The following is a 19,048-nucleotide window of genomic DNA, read 5'->3' on the forward strand; positions in this document are numbered from 1 at the left end:
TAAAAACCTTGGCCTATTGGCAGCCCTTGGACCTAGACTCAGGATCTGCCATCACAGAGACCTCCCAGCCCACTTTCCCTTCCTTCCTCCCCCAACCCCCTTCCTTCCTTCCTATTTCCACCCCGGGTCTCTTCCCCTCTTGCCCTCTGGCACATCTCTGGTCTTTGCCTTGCTGTGGGCAGAAGGAGCCCTCACCTGTGTCCAGGGATGTCTCTCATCTTTTAGAGTTCCACCGCTGCAGAACTCTTAATCTTTTACAAAGATTCATGGCACGTTTCTTCCAGTGTCTCTACGGCTCTGAGCTGGCCCTGGGCACAGAGATGAATACTTCACAGACAGTCAGCATATCTGCTGGGTTTGCTTCTCTCCTTTCAGACTGAGACTGGAATCTGGACCCTCTGCCTCTAGACACCAGCTCCTCCACCCGTTGCCTCGGCAACTTTTCCTGCCCTGTCTGCATCAGTTGCCTCTTAGAACCCAGGGGAGGCAAGAAGAGGTCAGGATTCATTCCATATTTTAACCTGCTCCTCTGCTGTTCCTGAGAAAAGGCAACAGGTTGAAAATGGAACAAATCTCCAGCCTCCTTAGGGCAGGAAGACCATGGTATTTGGAGGCAGAGGACCTGATTTTGAGTCCCAGTTTTAGGAATTCTAGGCAGGACATTTAGCCTGAACTTCACTTTCCAGGTCTATGAAATGGGAAGGTTATTATTAGGGTCAACTAGGCTGTGAGTGAGATCATTCTTTAAATTTCAGAACATTCTACAGGTGTGAGGGATCATTGCCATGGGTCCCTTTGCTTCCTGTGCACAAGGGTGCATATTCAGCATGCAGAGGAGGGAGTTCCGTAAGCAGCAAAAGAGCAAGCCCTTGAAACAGGAACCTTGGTGACCTCATTTATGCCAAAGGTAAAAGGCATTGATTGTACATGACATCCCTTCTGTGGTTTTGCCTGGAAGCAGCTCTACCCCCTCAGCTAGGAGCAGTCCAGTTCCTGCTGTCTGCAGCCTCAGGAAGGATCCAGTACCCAGCCCCAGCATCCCTGGTATCTTTGGTGAGATGTGTTTCCTGTTGTAATACCTTCATGCCCGGGTTGCCTGTCCTTGGCATCTGCAAGGACGCTCTCGTCAAGGTCCCTTTGGCCACAGCACCACTCCACCAGCCTCCATCTCTTCTTTCCCTTGCAGAGGACAAGGCACTCTCCCGCCCTGCCTGCATCTCTCTGCAGTGGAAAGGAAGTCAGCGTCCCTGTTTCCAGCTGAGAACTCAGGGTCCCTCCTCTGCCTCTCCTTCTCTAACCTCTTGCTCCAGAGTCCTGGTTCCCAGAGCTGCTACCTGCAGCCTTGTATGACCTGAGCTTGCTCCTCCTGTACTTCCCCAATCCGTGGCCAAGTACCAGGATGTACTGGAAGCTGGATTAAGGATTAGCCTTGCTCTGCAGAGAAGGTGGATGTAGCCAGAAACAAGAGTTAGCTCTTGCTGCCCGGTGCAGGAGGAGTTGCTGTGAGTTCCACCCAGGGTGGGGCCAGGCAGGGAGATTTCTTCCTGCAGAAGTCGGCTGGCATGGGAGCTGGGTGATCCTGCAGGAGCAGGAACACGTGAAGATCTTTCATTTGGGATTCTTCAAGTGTCCTCAGCCCGACCTCCCCACCCCCAAACACACACGCCTACCTCCTTGAGGGTGGTTCTGCTCCGCTCCCAACCGTTGGTCACTCCCTCCCCTTCACCTGCATCCCCAACCTTCTTTCTGGAAAGTGTTTGGCTTCAACCTCTCAGTCAGATGAGGATAGAGCCTGGTTCCAGTTCTTGTTCAAAAGTCAGTTTGGGTTGACCCTGTCTTGCCTTGCCCCTTGGTCTACCTTGCACCAGCCAGACACTTTTGTAACTAAGCAGCTGTTGGGAACCTTCTGCAAGGTTGTCAGGCACATCTGTGGCACTTTGAAGGGGGAGACCCAAAAGATGATCAGCTCTCAGGAGGCGGAAGTTCATTTTGATTGAGGCCTTTGTACTAACAGCAGAGTTAGGCATACCTGGAGTGTGACCATGGATGAATAACTTCGCCTCCGTCAGCCTCTCTTCTCATCTCTAAAATGAGACCCGCCTCACAGAGTTTGGTGATTAGTGAAAGATTAGTGGCTTATGTACACAAAACCCAGAGGTCAGAGGCTGACCTGTGTAATCTCAGCACGTGGCAGCTCCGCCACCACTGATATGTGGATGCTGGTGGAGGTGAAGATGTCCCAGAGGCCGAAGCAGAAGCCAGGTTGTGCAAAATGGCCAAAGGGTCTGAACATGCTTGCACAGTAGGAAAGGTCCCTGGGCTTAGAGAGTGCACAGCTGTCGAGTCCTGGGAGCCCCAGTTGTGCAGTGCTGTAGCCACTGGGGTTATTGCAGCAGACGAGACAGGCTTGGCCCTGTCATGGAGCTTATATTCAATAAAGAATGAATCAGGATGACAAAGAAGTGAGAGCATAATACAGCTTGTAATTTTGAAGCTGTTATGAAGAAGATAAAGCCAGGCAATGTCCCAGAAAGTGTGAGGCTGGGAGATGGCCCATTCAGGTAGGGTGGTGGGTTGCGAGCCCGCCAAGGGATCCTGCTGGAGCAGGGCTCCCGGCAGAAGGAAGAGCCGCAGGCCCTGGAGTGGGAATGAGCTCGGTGGATTCAAGCAAGGGTGGTTTCCACCAGGCTGCTCGGAAAGCTGCCAGATCTACTACAGACAATGAGGCAATTCAGAAGCATCTGGCTTTTTAGACCTGTGTGTGGTTGTGTGGCATGAGGGGACACAGACCCTGGGTCAGGTGAACCTGGATTTGACCCTGGCTCTGCCACTTGACCGTCACCTCCCCGCACTCTGGTACCTTCATCTGTCAAATGGGGCTTTGAGGATTCTGGGAGGTAATAGAAGAACCTTCCTGGCTCCCTGCCTGGCGTGTGGAATTGAGGCCACCTGAGAGCTGTCTGGAAATGGCCCAGGCAAGGCCTCAGTCAGGACAAGAATCTGCCTGGCTCTAGCAGGTTCCTCAGCCCAGGCAGGGACTTGGAGGTGTGACCTGGATGTGGTAGGGGCAGCGGGATCTGGATGAGCGATGGGCACACTTGCAGACTGCCCCCCGGTGCAGAGTGGGGAGTTTCATTATCAGAAACAGCTATTCCTCAGGAAACTACCTTACCAGGGACTTGCAGTTGGTTTCTCAAAAGCCATGATCTAATGTAAGGACCAACGAAAGGACCTTTTTAGGCTCTGACTTTGGAAGGCAGCTGTGCTCGCCACCATACACCAATGCCTGGGCCCTGATTCTGGCTCCTGACGGGGCCTTTCCCAGGGCCTTCGAGCACTGGAGCTAGGAGGGTCCTCATGTGCAGAGGAGACAGGCTGGAGTGGGGCTGCTGGCCCAGAGTGGACTCCAGGCTCTTCACTGCCCACTCAGGGCCTCCATAATAGCAGCCCATCTCTCCTCTGAAGATACCCTTGCTCTGATCCTCTGCTACCATCCCTTTCTGTTCAGCTCTTGGGGAGTAGGGGGAGTGGGGTGCAGACATTTTTTTTTAAGACTCTGGGCCCAGTTTTCCTCTGCACAAAGTGTTGCTTTGTAAGTCTGTTCTAGACACAAATAGAATAAAGATCAGGCAAAAGGACTTCATGCCAGGGATGAAGTAAGGAAACGGGAGAAGACTGGCAAGTACTCTTGTGAGATACTTCGCTAGGGGCTGAGTTGTCAGCATCTTCTCCATTCCTTCTTCAATTTTTTTAAGTTTTGAAAATTTCCAAACATACAGAAATGTTGAGAGGATAAGTGAACACCTGTATATCCACAACCAAGATTTACGAATCTCAGCAGTTGGCCACATTCACATTTCCTCTTTCTGCACATATGCAGTCTTTTGCCAAATCATGGAAATAAATTGCATCATTATGCCACTTCTTTCCTAAATTCTTCACCATCTTCTCCTAAAAATAAAGACGTTCTCCAACATAATCATAATACCTTAGTTCCACTTGAGAAGATTTAGAGATTCTTTAATATGACCAGATATGCAGGCCCTATTCAAATTTTCTCATTCAGCCCTGCAAATGTCTTGGATAACTGCTGGTTTTTTGTTGTTTTTTTTTTGTCCTTCCAAATGAGAGCCTTTCAAATCAAGCATTGCAGTTTTTAATAACTTTTTTTTCTGTCTCTTTAATCCTCCTCCCCGCCTTCCCCCATCCCCAGCACAGACACACACCCTCACTTTTCCCCACTATTTTGATTTTTCTAATTGTTTCTCATGGTGTAGTTCGGCTTGTTACTCTCTCCTAGCAAAGTCTCAGAGCTTCAAAAAAAAATTTTTTTTAATTGAAATATAGTTGATGTACCTTGAAACTGGTTTGATGCAAGGTAAACATTGTTCATCACTGGGACATCACACTGTGTTCCATCAGGGGGACCTAGTGTCACCTCATCTCTAATGGAGCTGCTGTATTTGTTTTATATTATGTATAACGTATAGAAAAAAGACTGGGAACAACGGTGGTATTCATTTTCCTCTTTACTGTGTACATGTTCTAAATTTGCCGAATGCACATTATTTATAATCCGAATAAAAAGATTAAAAAGCCCAACGTTTAAAAAAAAGCAATACTGCAATGTCAGAGAACGTGTGGAAAGTAATGAAGATAAAGCAAGGCATAGCGCCACCACCTTAACGCATAATAGTTTAAATTACTTTCACGATTTTTGTAATTATTTGCATACCTTTTTAAATTGTGGAAAAAATGTTTTCCCCCTGAAATGCTTTTTACCTCATTCTGCATCTGCTTTTGATTTAACATGATCTAGGTGCATTGTTCTTGTTCTTTTTGTTGACAGCAGTGTGCGGGGGCAGCGGGTGGTGAAGTTCGCAGGGAACCAGGCAGCCTGCAGAAGACTGTGGCTCCTGGCCTCTGTGGTGCCCGTCCTTGGAGGGGCGCATTTTTCTGACTCGCCGCAGGACTATGCGGTGTTTATACCTAATCTTTGTCAAGCTCCAGGGTCTCTTGTCAGGGCGGAGCCCCAGATGGCACCTCCAATTGGAGCTGGGCACAGAGGGACACTGCCACCTGCTGGGATGAGGCTGAGAGAGCATTTGGGGCTGGATCATGGGAGGCTCTGTTTTGTTCAGTGTCCTGGTGTCTGAGTGGGACAGAGTTTCTGCTGGTGAGCCCTGCCCTCCCTGGGGCAGAGGCGCTGGCGGTGGTCGGGATCTGCTACTCACCACCTGCCCCCCTGCTCCCCAGGATGTCTTCTTCGCCTTCCACCGCAACCTTGATTTCGTGCGCAAGTTCATGAAGCCCTTGCTGATTGGTGAGCTGGCCCCAGAGGAGCCCAGCCAGGACCACAGCAAGAATGTGAGTCGTGAGTCGGAGGGATAAAGGAAGGGAGGGTTTGCTGGCGTAGGGGGTCAGGTCCCCACTCAGACACGGAGAGTGCAGGGTGTGGGGCAAAGGAGCCTTTATGCCAGATCAAGGGGAGCCACTGCCCATCTCCTAGGGTCAGGGAGGACTTGGAGCCTCTGCGGGCCCTGTGGGCCACCCCTTCTGCTGGCCCCCACCTTGGAGTAACTCATTTCCAACCTCTCCACCTCTGGGGCCTCAGTGGAGCCAGGCTGGGCACAGGGTCTTTCCCTCTTTTCTGGTTCCCCGCTGTTGTATTTGGCTTCCCCCTCCCTGGAGCTGACCCGGGATTCCATCCTAACTGTATTTTCCATCCCTTCCAGGCAGGCAGCTCCTCTCCCCTCCTGCAGGCTTCCCTTCCTGATCTTGCTCCCCACATTTCACTTGGGCTTATAGCCCTCTTCAGATCCTCCACCACTTAGCACCTAGGCTCCCAGGTCTGGCTTCCTCCACGTATGCCTGTCTGCCCTTCAGAGGACCCTGGGCATATCCCAGTGGATGGCTTGAGCCCCCTGACCTCCACTTTCTTCCCCCTCCTGCCCTGCCCTGCCTCCCAGGTTCTTTCTTTCTCCAAGTGATGCCCTTAGTTCCCCAGAGCCACCCTCGACTCTGCCTCTGACACCTGGCACCACATGCCCAGTACCCGCTCAGTGCCCCCTGCCTGTGGTGTCCAGAGCAAGGAATGTGTGTCAGATAGTGGGAAATAGACCCCTTTGAAAAAAATGTGGTAAAACAGACATAATGTAAATTTTATCGTTTTAACCATTTTTAAGTGCACAGTTTTCAGTGGCATTGAGTACATTCGCATTGTTTTGCGACCATCACCACTATCCACCTCCAGAACTTTTTTACCACTCCAAACTGAGATTCTGTCCCCATTGAAGACTAACTCCCCAGCCCCTGGTAAACACTATTCTACTTTTCGTTGGTGAATTTGTCTAGTCTAGTTACCTCATATAAGGGGACTCATAAGTGTTTGTCTTTTTGTGTCTGGCTTAATTTCACTTAGCTTAATGTCTTCAGGGCTTGTTCATTAATAGCATGTGTCAGAATTTTCTCTTTTTTTTTTTAGAATTTTCTTCCTTTTTTAAAAAAATATTTTTTATTTCAGGTTTTTTTAGGGGGGAGGTAACTGGGTTTTCATTTATTTATTTATAATGGAGGTCCTGGGAATTGAACCCAGGACCTCGTGCATGTTAAGCACACTACCACTGAGCTATACACTCCCCTCCTAGAGTTTGCTTCCTTTTTAAGGCTGAATAGTATTCCATTGCATGTATAGACCACAGTTTGTTTAGGCATTCATCCATCAATGGATATTCGGGTTGTTTTCACCTTTTGCCTCCTACAAATAATGCTGCTGTGACTATGGGTGTGCAAAATGCAAGCTTTTATAATTTGAGTTAAATCCTTTCTCTGCATCTTAACTGGCTGTGGACAAATGAACAGTCCCAGAGCTGTGCCAGGCCCCAGCAGACATATGGTAGCGGCCGCTGTTGTGGTCATGCATGGCGGCCAGGCTCCTGCGGGACTTGGGCTTGGTCCTCTCCCAAGTGGCTGGGTGGCTGAGTCCTTCCCTGTGTTCTTGCTTCACAGTCACAGATCACTGAGGACTTTCGGGCCCTGAGGAAGACCGCTGAGCAGATGAACCTGTTCAAGGCCAACCACCTGTTCTTCCTCCTCCTCCTGGCCCACATCTTCGTCATGGAGACCATTGCGTGGTTCACCGTCTTCTACTTTGGCAATGGCTGGATTCCAACCATCATTGCGGCCTTTATTCTTACTGCCTCTCAGGTGAGGTGTGACACCATCACCTGTCACTTGAAGCCCCTGCCTCCTCCCCCCACCCCCGACTCCCCCAACTCCCAGAGGCCTGGTGTCTGGGTGCTGATGCTGTGAAAGCATCCGTGGCCCTCTCTCCCCAGGCCCAAGCTGGATGGCTGCAACACGATTTTGGCCACCTCTCTGTTTACAAGAAGTCCACGTGGAACCACATCGTCCACAAGTTCACCATTGGCCACTTAAAGGTAACTGTCAGCCACCCTGGGCGTCTATCCTGTCAGTTAGCGTTTGATGCAGCACTATCTCACTTTACTCTGAAACCAGGACCTACCAATCCCCCGCTTCTCTGACCTTCCAAGCCTTGTCACATTAGACACACAGAACCAGTGTACTAATTATAAAAACAGGCACACGCTTCTCCGTTGATGATATTTGTTTCTTACCTAAGCAAGGACTTACTAATAATCTCCTTTCAGTTTGAGGCCAGTACAGAAGCCGTCTCTCTTGATGAATTGGTATACTTTCCTTCACAGGGTAGTGTTTGCTGTTTAATACATTGTGTTCCTCTTCTTTTCTATTTTTTCCCTCCTTGGGTGCCAGGAAACGCAAAGCAAAATGTGGAAGAGCACTGTCCCTAATCTACATCTTCCCGTTATCCATATCCTCCCCTCCCAGTCTATGTCACTGACGCTTTTATCTTTATTATAACCGTTCTGTTATATATGAATCCTTTATCAGAAGCCATCTCAAATTCACTTTGGAAGTACATGGGGCTGGAGAGGAAATATTGCCATCATATAAGTCTTTAGATAAGGGACATCAAACAATGTAATGATCAACTCAGCCAAAAGACAAGAGCTGTTTAAAACTCAGAAGATAAGGAGGCAGACCTGCAAAAGTGTTAATAGGTTGGCAAGTTTGTAAAAAAGAAAAAAAAAAGACTAGCTGGACTTGCCAGTGACCGTGGGCTGATCTGATGGACTTTTTCCCCTTGGTTTTGGACATAAGTTCTTGCCAACTCTCTTTTTGAAGTGTATTACCCTCCACCCCAGGCCTACCCCAACAGCATCCAGCTGCTTCCTAAGAAAGGCGTTGTCCTGGAGACTTCCATTTCTCTCCACCCTGGCTTGGGAAGAGCTGCATGTCTGGGTTAAGCTTATCCCCCTGTGACCTAGGATGCCTCTAGCCTTTGGGTTGCTGGCTCTGGATCAGGTTGGGGGTGAACCACCATTGAACTAGTAACCATTTCCACAGGGAGCAGTTTGCCTGGCCCTGAGCCTGGAGCTGCCTGAGAACCTGGTTTCTTTCCAGAATTTCAGGGGTGAAGGGAGAAGATGCACATAGTAGAACGCTTTGTTTCATTTTATATTCTTTTCTGTCGGAGAAAACCCTCTTCAGAATTGGAAAGTAACATTTCAGTCCCGACCTGCTTTATCCCCACACATTTAACAAAGATGAACTGTGTCCTGTTTGCAGATTCTGGGCAGGAGCCGGGAGGGCCTCTCCTGCGTGATGGCTCTCAGTCCTCGAGGGGCCCTGGAACAGAGCTCTTGTGTCAGACAAAAGATGACAAGGACAGAGGACTGGCCCCCCTGTTGAATGTTGGCTTGTGAAATCGGAGCTCTGGGTGACAGGGAGATGAGAGGAAGTCAGGGACATGGGCTCTGCCCAGGGCTTGCCAGCCGCCTGCTGGCTGTGTCCTTCGTAGTGCGTGGCGGAGCAGTTCAGCCAGGGTGCCCCAGAGCCAGAAGGGTCACAGCTTTCCTGAAGTCCTGCTGGCATCCCGTGGCCACACAGCTGCAGACAAGTCTTGTAGGTGCAGCCGTTCTCGGGTCCCTTTGCTGGGGCAGGAAGGAGCTGGCTGCGAGGGGCTCCTAGGGGTGCTCTAGTACAGCTGTGAGGGCAGCGAACAGGGTGCCGGGAGCCCTGAAGGGCTGGGACCCGCTTCTTACTGCCGGCCTGCCCTGCCGTAGGAGTCCACATGTGAGCGCCCCACTCCCGACCTCCTCTTTTCCTTCAGCCCGCGTCACTTCTGGCGGACAATCCTACTGAAGGGTGATCTTCTACAGAGACAGTTCTGAGAGGTCGAACCTCTGCTTTAAACTCTAACTTGTTAGGCATTGCACGTGCCATCTAGACCCTGCACATGGAGATGGAATCTTTGGAACCCACAGCCTTTTTGCAGCTTTGTCCTGGGCCAGGACTAGGGTGAGGCAAGTGAGGCACTTCGCAGGGCCTCAAATTTTAAGGGGACACCAGAAAGAGTCAGTAATGGACATAAATAACTTTCTAATGCAAATATTTTTTTTAAAAAGGCAAAATTAATGTAAAAAAAGAAATCCACAATGAACAAAATACCAGCAGTTAAAATGAAGATCAGGGCTGTGTTGAACCGTATTGGAATATGAAGCAAAAAGAAAACTTTTACCTTATATATATGTTTGTATATGTTTTTTTTTTAATGGATGATTTTTTTCCCAGAGCATTAAAGTAGTTGAAAACTATTTAAAAACTAAAAGCCCCAACATGAAGTTTAAGTGTATCATTTATAAAAAGCAATTTATTATTATTTTACTTCAGTTTAAATTCATTAAAAATTATTTAAGACTGACCCTTGGTTGAGAGAAATGAAACTTGGCAGTTGTCTCAGTGGAAAACAAGGTGAGCCAAAGGGTAGATTTTGAAAATATTGTTGATGAGTTTGCTTTTGGCTCTGCTATGGCTCTGCCCAGCACTGCTGGCCCAAGAGGGCCTTCTTTTGGCTTCTGGAACAGTCTACACTCCCCTTTCCCCAAGGCTTTCACCTAGGCTCTTCCTGCTGTCAGAAAAGACACCTTCGCTGTGCCCAGCTCCCCCCTGCCCATCCTGCAGCCCAAGGACAGTTCACCTAAGTGGCCTCCTGAAACTTCTCCAGCTCCGCTGGTGCATCTCACTGTGGTGTGATGCCCCCATCCCAGTGTGGAGCAATGCCCACACTATTGTGATGCCCCATATTATCAGGTGTGGTGCCCCCATATTGGGGGTGATGCCCCCATATCAGGGGTGATGCCTCATCACAGGGTAAGGTAATACCCTACTATCCCTCACTAGACAAGGGCTTGCCTTCTTGCCCACTTCATCCCCAGGGCAGGCAGGGCAGCATCAGCACCACATTCCGAGAGCACAGCGCTGGGTCATTCCAGGGTAGACAGGACTTCCCAGTGCCCAGGAGGCAGGGTTCATGGAGGATATGTAGGGTTTGCCGAGTGAAGAGCAGTGGAAGAGAACTGCAGCAGAGAACAGTGCCATCCAAAGATGTTTCATCATTACACCCGATGCCAAGTTCAGGGACGGCCCCTCCTCGCCGGCTCTCATCCCCAAGGGGCTCACAGCCTGTCCTTCCTCTGTTTGTTCATTCCCACACTTCTCTTGGTTGGTGTAGTCTAAACCTCCTTACTCATAACTGCCTTGCCCCTTAATTTCTCTGTGCCAGAGACTCCATTGCACTCTTGCCAGGAATGCAGCCTCTTGGCTGGAGAGGTAAATGTGCCATCTGATTTCTCAATCCTCTCAGCTCCCATTGGCCGACGTTCTTTTGTTCTGCTGGGTTTCGAGCCCTCCTGCTTCCTGGGGCCTGAGGTCACCGCGAAGGCCGCAGCCTCTCAGAGCTGTTCCCGCCTGTGGCACTGAGTGAATAGAGACTGGGTTTGTGCCAAAACATCTTCCAAGTACAGTGTTTGTTTTTGCAGTTAGGCCTTTTTGTACCTCTCCCGACACTTGGCCAAAGTGTTGATTGATCCAGCAGCAGTGCCCCAGTGAAGTCCTCATGCCGGAGAGTCAGGAGAGTCTTGTCTGCATCACTGCGTGACTTTGCGGAGAGACTTGCCCTTAAAATGTTTCCAGAGCTGGAACGAGTGAGACAGAAATTCATGGCCTTGAAAGACATACTCATGTAATGGTTCTTGTCTCCGAGAAGCATCATTTTGCATTTACCTGTTAGAACCAGGAAGCTCTTGCCTGTCTCTGTTAGTGACTGCTTATGGAGCCCTCCCTGTGGCCTTCTGTGTGTGATGTGACTCACCTGTCAGCCCTGAGAGCAGTGGCGTGCCTAGCTGTTGGGCTGTCCCTTGCCTCTCAGTGGGCCCTTTGGGAGCAAGGACCATTTGTGGTCTTCTTTGGTGTGTGTGTGTTTTTTTTTTATTTTCCTATTTTTTATTTTGTTTTTATTATCTTAATGGAGGGACTGGGGATTGAACCCAGGACTTGAGCATGCTAAGCATGTGCTCTACCACTGAGCTATACCCACTCCCCCTCCTTTTTGTTTTTTTGAAAAAAGCTTTCTTGGTATAATTCACATACTATGCGATTTGCCCGTTTAAAGTATACAAAGCAACGGCTTGTGGTGTATTTGTGCAACCACCATCACAATCAAGTTTGGAACATCTTCATCACCCCAAAAAGAAACCGACACCTCTTGGCCATCACCTCCCAACCCCCTCATCCCAACCTAAGCACTAGGCAGCCACTCATCCTTCTGTCTCCATGGATTTCCCTATTTTGGACACTTTGTATAAATGGAACCATAGAACACCTGGTCCTTTGGGCTGGCTTCATTCACTTTGCATTGATTTCCAGGTTCTCATGTTGTAGCACCTCGTACTTTCTTATGGCCAGGCCAAAGTTTTCCATTGTATGGGTCTGTCATGTTGTATTTATCCATCCATCAGTTGATGGACATTTGGGTTGTTTCCACTGTTTGGTTATTTTGAATAATGCTCTTGGGAACGTGTGCACACAAGTTTTTGTGTGGCCGTGTTTTCATTTCTCTTGGGCACACGCCTAGGAGTGGAATGCTGGGTCGTACGGTAGGCACCATTTCTCAATGTTCCTGAAACAGAGAGAAATGTTCTTCCTTGTACAACACGTGCACACAGGAGATGAACAGAGGATAAATGGTGTGGAGGCTCAGTCTGGGGTTGACAGAGAGCTGAGACTCCCCAACAGCTGCTAAAGCCCTCACCATGCTGTCCATCGTCAACACCATCTTATGATTGAAGGAACAGGCCTGGGGGGATGGAGTGACCTGGCTCCGTTCAGAAGTCCTGGTCCAGGGGCTAGTCAACTCTGGACTCAGTAATGGTAGCAACACTTCCTAGCACCTCCAGCATTCAGGGCCCGAGGCGTGTGTCACGGAGAGTCGGCCCTGAATGTTGAAGGTGCTAGGAAGTGGTCCCCTCAAGGACTGCACTGCTCACCCCCATTCCTCTCCCAACAGGGTGCCTCTGCCAACTGGTGGAACCATCGCCACTTCCAGCATCATGCCAAGCCCAACATCTTCCAGAAGGATCCAGATGTGAACATGTTGCATTTGTTTGTCCTGGGAGAACGGCAGCCCGTTGAGGTACAATGAAGTGGACGGAGGGAGGGCGTGGACATGGGAATTGTTTGGCCTGAGCAGGGATCAGCAAAGGCTTCTGGTAGGGAGGAGAGTCGTCAGACAGACACATCTTTGCCTAATGTTTACATGGAAACCTTTCCTGGATGCCCTGAATTATTCAAACTGGAATTTCTGTGGAATGGCCTCCTGTGTAAATAATAGATGTCACGCCTTATCAGAGTGTTAGGTGCCTCCCTGCCTCCCGTGGGCTGATGAAGAGCATCTCCTGTCTGTTCTTTCCAGTTTAGCGGGAAGGCACAATTCCAGGGCTCAAGCTTGGTCCCCAAACACTAGCTCAAGAAAATCTTACTTGGAGAGTCAGAGTCCCAGAGGCTGGGAGAGACCTTGACAGGGTCTGGTCCCACCTGTTTCACCATAGAGGCAAAGTGAGGCTCAGCGGGAGGAGGGCACGGGTTTAGGGTCACATGGTGACGACTCGGATGAGTCCCCAGATCTGACAGCTAGGCCATTCCTTCCACTCTGTCACACTGTCCTGTTTTTGTATTAGTTTATTTTTATTAAAAATATAGAACATACCTGTTACAAGCACTTAAATAATACAGAAATAGACAAAACTAAGACATGAATCTCCTATGATCTCTGCCATCTTCCTTCTGCCTCTGGTGTCACACCCCCAAGGGTGACCCCTGTTGACAACATACTATAAATCCTACATGTTTCCTGTGTGTGTATAAACATGCACATATCTTTTTTAACAATAAAAACTTAAACATAGGCATTTTTTTTTGCAACTTGTGGCCTCACCAAATGTGGACTTCTTTCCGGGAGTCCAAGTGCATCGGCCTCTACCTGGTGCTGTCCAGTGCTCTGTTGTATTTTCTATACCGAAACATAACCCACGCTATTTTGTAAGACAGGAAAATTTGGTGTTGCTAATTCTTTTAATAAAGTCACCCCCAGTGCTCTTAAAGAATTTAAATAGTGTCCTCGTTTAACGTTCTTTAAAAAGTAGAGCCTCTATGTAAAAAAAAAAACTATATATTTTTTTTACTTTTCAGAAATACATTGATGATGTAAACCAAAGTTTAGAAGATCCTTGCTGCTTTTATGTAGATCTTAAGTGTGACCTTGTAGGGAGTCTCAGCATTTGTCAGGAGAGGCACCTTTGCCCTCGGTAAGGAGCAGTGTCTTGAATCGGCCATATTCCCAGCGGTGTTGGCATCCAAGGCTTGGAACACGGGGAGGAGAGAGTCTGTTCCTTCAATTAGCAACCCCTCTCCCGTTTCACATCCACCCGACAGAATATCTGAACAGAAACATGGGTTTTCTGTGACATGGTCAATTCTGAGGGAATTAGCCACTTCGGAAGCATGGAGCCTCCAGCTGGGCAGGGGTTGTATTCTCTGCCAAAATCTGTGCTTGCATTTTCTTTCTAGGAGATAGTTTGCTGGCTTTGATTTGAGGTGGCTAGGTAGTAGAGCTGATTAACTTGGGTCCACCTGATAAGAAGACAGAGGCTTCCCTTTCTGGGTGAGCCTTCATGTTGTAGATCTGTTGACTGGCCTGACAAATGTTCTCTGTGTCTCTAACAACAAAATCTAGTCTCACCAGCTCTGCTGGCGAGAAGGTGCCTTTCCTTTCTGCGTGGTAGCCAGTGCAGTCTCTTCCAACATCCCCTTCTTGAATGCCGGCTTCTGGGCAGAGGGTGCAGTGGGAAGTTTTGGGGATCCGGTCATCCAGTAGTAGCCAGTGGCATTTGAAAGACCACAGCCAGGGCCACAGTGCTCCGTGAAATCCCCTCTCTCCCACACTGGTGGGGGAAAGGCCAGCCATTTCTCGGTTCCTCGTGGGGCCACACCCCAGTGTCCACCAGACCATGCTGTCTGAAAGAGACCTTTCTTTTATGCTTAGAAAGTTCTTCCTTCACACATCGTTTCAATGTTTCTGGTTTCACTTTTGAATGTTTCACTATTGCCGAATGGGGTTTGACTAAGTTGTCCTAGCCTCACTTTTCTCAGAAGTCAGCCAGTTTCCCTGGAACCCCCTCCTGGGTCACATCGCCTCTTCCGCATGGGCGGCTGTTCTTCCCTGAACCCCGGCGCCTAGTCTGGGCTGAGTGTCCCCGTGAGGAACGCTGCCTGGGTAACGCGGGCGTCATGCCGATCTATCCGTGGCCCCCGCTAGCTCACTGTAAGCTTCTCATGGGCTGACTTACCCCTCCCAGAAACGATTTATGTCTGTAGATTCAGCTTTCCATCCAGGAATATGGCATCTTTCTCCATTAATCTCTGGGAAAGGCTTTATCCTTTTCTTTGTGTGTCTCATGGGTGTCTCTTTCAGTTGAATTCTAGATAATTTGTTTCTTTGTCATCATGATAGCGGTTTCTCCAGTTTTCAGGAAAACTTGATATTTGCCTAGTTATGTCCAGCTAGTGTCCACTTAAATCTCTGTGTTTCCAATTGTTTTTTCAGTTGATTCTTCTGAATTCCCTGGGTAGATCATATCCTTAAAAATATAATGAAAATTTAGACCTTTTCTAAATTGCAGTAGCTCTACACTCTTACTTCTACTTTGGTCTTTATGACGTTATTGGAATTTCCAGAACAGAGTTAAATAGTGGTGGTGTCAAGGGCAATCTTGTTTTGCGCCCCACCCCCCTTTTGTCATATCATGTTGGGGACCAGTGAGGCCATTATCCCTGTAGCTCTGTTAATGGGCTCTCAGAAGCCGTGAGTGTTTCCACCCCCCGCCTGAGATCTTGTTTTTCCACCCAACTGGGAGGCTTCTCCTGTCCCATTGACTGTCTGAGCTGAGCCTCCAGGCTTCCTGCTTTAGGCAGATTTTTGAGAACAGGCCAAGTGGCCAGTACTCCTTTGGGGCACCCATGGCCCTCCTCTCAGGACCCTTGGGCTGGAGTCCTGCCATTCCTCGCATGCCTGCCTGGCCATGTTCCTCATTTCTCTGTGTGTGAGTGTGTGTGAGTGTGTGTGTGTGTGTGTGAGTGTGTGTGTGAGTGTGTGTGTGTGTGATGTAGGTTCCCTGAGGCAGGGTCTGGGCTTTACAACAGCTCCCTTCCCCCAGCCCTGAACAGGCAATGAAGGCCCTTGTCATTCCTCAGACATTTTGTTTCAAAGCTGAAAAGCCCCCTGCACATGCCCCTGGCTGCCCCTCAGCCCATAATCCAAGCTTGGCCTTGTGGTCTATGGAGAGGCGGAGCCCAGGAGGGTCAGCCAGCCCAAGCCCAGGGTTGTGGGTCTCCAGACACCAGGCCACCAGGGCTGGAAGTGCTTCCCCTCCCTCTGCTTCTGACCTGTGTCCCCTTCAGCCTCAGCTTGAGGGCATGTCAAAGCGAGCCCGATGTGTGACGAGGACCCTACTGGAGGGCAGAGGCACATGTGGGTCCTCCAGGCCCTGTGGCCCCCGGTGGGGAGGAAGGCTGACTCCTGCTGAGTGAGTCCCTGGGCTCAGGTTGTGTTGAGTACCTCACGTGGGACATCACTTAATCCTGCTTGAGGAAGGAGCTATCATCAAACCCATTTTATAGATGAAATAGCTGAGGCTGGGAGAGGTGGAATAATTTGCTCAAGGTTACAGCTAGAAAAGGCAGCGTCACCACCCAGGTCCTGCCGGAAGCCACCATCTGCTGGACATAAGGGGAGAGTGTGTGTTGTTCCTCCCAGCTTCCTGATGAATTAAGAAGCCAGGAGCCCATCCTGCTAGCTTGGTACATTCTAAAATATCCCTCCCTGCCCCTCCCTGCGCCCTGACCTACAACAGAGCATTGCAAAGAGCTGAGCGTGTGAAAATCAAGAGCCAGAAGGCCACTCCATGCCTGGTCTGGCATCCCCCGACCACAGCTGTGCTTCCTGGTTTTCAGAGGAAAGCCAGCGCCCCGGGGCAGCTGTATCTTGATGGACAGGCAGCCTTGCGCTAGCTGAGGTCATTGAGATGGGAACAGATGCTGCGTGACATATCGTGTCACCAGCCACCGGCACACGAGTAACCGTGACTGGCCTTCCCTTCACAATTCTGAAGTGCTTTCATAGCCTTGCCATCGTCTGGACTCTCCACCACCCTGCGAAGGACCCATCGTACTTGCACTTGACAAACAGGGAACCCAAAGCTTGTGGAGCGGGGAGTGGGGAGCGAAGCAATTTGCTGAAGTAACTCCAAGCCTGGAGCCCCCGCCTCTCGAAGGCTGGGAACCCCCGGGCTGACAGAGAGGCCTGCCGCTGCCCGAGGGCCGGGACCGGTCAGCTCCCGAGGGATAGTCTGAGGCCTTGAAGGGACACACATGGAGCTGCAGTGCTGACCGGGCAGGGGCAGCTGGGGGAGCGTCAGCCCCAGAATTGCCGTCAACCCCTAATGGGCACCATAAATCAGTGCAAACAAGGTGTTTGCTGGGCAAATGCGGCTTCAAACGAACTGTCCACGTGCACCCATCCCTGAATCATTCTTTGGGGACCCTCTGGCCTCTGCTGGCCTGCCTGGGCCACCCTAAGTGCTCACTCCTGGAGTAGAGAGTGTCCTCTGGGCCTGAGGCTGTCCCCTGGGATGACCTGCGACAGAGATGTGGTGGGGAGGGCTCCTGTCTGGAGCCCGGGAAGCCCGCAGACACAGGGTAGGCCTGTTTCCTGTCTGGGAGGAGGTTAGAGCAGAACCCAGGAGCCTGTTCTGTAGACCACATGCTCCCTGGAATCCCAGACCACCAGACTGGCCACTCAGGGGGTGCCCCTAGTCTTTCCCTCCTCTGGAAATTCATCTGAGACTGTGTCTGAAGCCACCTGGCTGGGACTGCTCCAAGGCCAACCTCAGTCCTGGCCTTGATGACAGTCTTCATGCAAAGGACATAACTTTCTGGGAACAAGTGAGACCCCTGCCAAGGCGCAGGAGGCTACATGGAACAAGGGAATCGATTCTGGTGGTGCCTCGGCCGGTGTGCTGTGGCCACGGTCGTTGGTGCCAAGCTGCATGTCCTGGGGACAGGCTTGGCTTTGCTTCCTGCCAGGGCCCCTCTGTTTGGGAGTCTCTGGGCCCTCCCTATGGTTTTGACAATGGGCTCCCACTCTGTGTTCTCACCTGGAGAAAGGGGCATCAGCATAGAGGACGTGCAGGGTTTCTCCATCTGCAGCTTGCTTTGGTCTCCCAGCTGCAATAAGCAGGCGTGGACATCACTGGGTGAGGGTGCCACTGACTGTTGGAACCGAGGAGGGGCAGATGAGGTGCGTGTCCCAGGGGTCAGCCTGTGGCATTTATGCCCATTGGCTTCCCTTAACGACCAGTGATTTGGATGCCAGACAGGGCTCGGGCGGATTAAGTGACCTGTGCAGGGTCTAAGTGCTGGGGAGAGGCAGAGCCCAAGGCCACCCTGCACAGCCCCCACCATCGCAGGCCAGAGCAGGCGCCCCCCTGTGAGCGGCATCTTTGGGTCTCGGTCTCTGAGAAGCAGGGTGGGCTGGTCCCTGGAGTGGAAGGGCTGCAGGAATCCTGTGAGGCCACAGCTCCCCTCTGCTTCAGGCTCAGTGCGGCCAGCGCTGCTCTGTACAGTGAGGCTGCTCATGCCCTAGCCAGCTCTCCTTACGCAAACGTCTGGGCAGCTGGGTCTCCTGGGTGGGACATGGTGACCTCCTGGCCTGCTGGCATCCTCCAAGCGAAAAACCTCAGCCTGGAAATTGTGGGAGGCTCCGCAGAGGTTGGTGCTTTCTGCCCGGTGACTGTTTACAATTTCCCAGGCTCTTACCTGAGCTCTCCCAGCCACGGCGGGCCCCAGGGATCTCCTCAGGGGGATCCAGGAGCTTTTCTCTCTCCCAAAGGGGTGAAGACTGGCCAAGGAGCTCCCTCCGGGTACCAGTGCCTGCTGTAGGAGTTGTTGAATTGTGCATTCGCTTAGCAAACTTTTTATTTTGTGCCTGTTCCATGGGCTCTGAGTCAGCTTTCTTGGGTTCGGATCCCAGTCAGGCCACTTCTTGTGGGGCCAGGCTTGGGCGGCGACTTGACCTTGAGCCTCAGCTCACAGAGTGTGTGAGTTGAGGCCTGCAGGGGACCTAGCTCAGGTTGGGCAGGAGCAGCGAAGGCAGAGGAAGTCCCGGGGCAGCTGGGAGCCCAGAGGGGCCCAGCCTTGGGGGCTCAGGGTGCAGACAGACAGGTCCCAGAGCAGGAGGAAGGAACCGTGGCTGCAGAGCATGTGGAGGAGGGCATGGGAGCCTGGGGCTGAGGGATGCTGGGTGCTCATGGTCTCTGCTCTCTCCTCAGTACGGCCAGAAGAAGCTGAAATACCTGCCTTACAACCACCAGCACGAGTACTTCTACCTGAGTGAGTGCTGGACCCCCATAACCACACCTCGGACCCCCTTCTCAGCCCATTGTGGCATCTCTCTCCCCTCCCACCTGACGCCCTTCCAGACCCAGAAAGTAACACCAAACCTGTCAGAGGAGAAGGCACCTCAGCAGCCATCCTGGGCAAACCCCTCCTGGCC

The 19,048-nt window shown here is 50.8% G+C and overlaps 1 protein-coding gene across 1 annotated transcript in view; it reads left to right on the forward strand.

The window, feature by feature from the left end:
• Positions 1–19,048, forward strand: part of FADS2 (fatty acid desaturase 2) — a 30,637-nt gene that overhangs the window by 3,037 nt on the left and 8,552 nt on the right. Inside the window, exons 2-6 of the mRNA XM_031690761.2 lie at positions 5,257–5,367; positions 7,009–7,206; positions 7,338–7,439; positions 12,449–12,574; positions 18,825–18,885. Of these exons, the coding sequence (XP_031546621.2) occupies positions 5,257–5,367; positions 7,009–7,206; positions 7,338–7,439; positions 12,449–12,574; positions 18,825–18,885 (598 nt within the window). The remainder of the gene's footprint in view (positions 1–5,256; positions 5,368–7,008; positions 7,207–7,337; positions 7,440–12,448; positions 12,575–18,824; positions 18,886–19,048) is intronic.

Source organism: Vicugna pacos, chromosome 10 (genome assembly GCF_048564905.1).
Source record: "Vicugna pacos chromosome 10, VicPac4, whole genome shotgun sequence".
NCBI lineage: Eukaryota > Metazoa > Chordata > Mammalia > Artiodactyla > Camelidae > Vicugna > Vicugna pacos.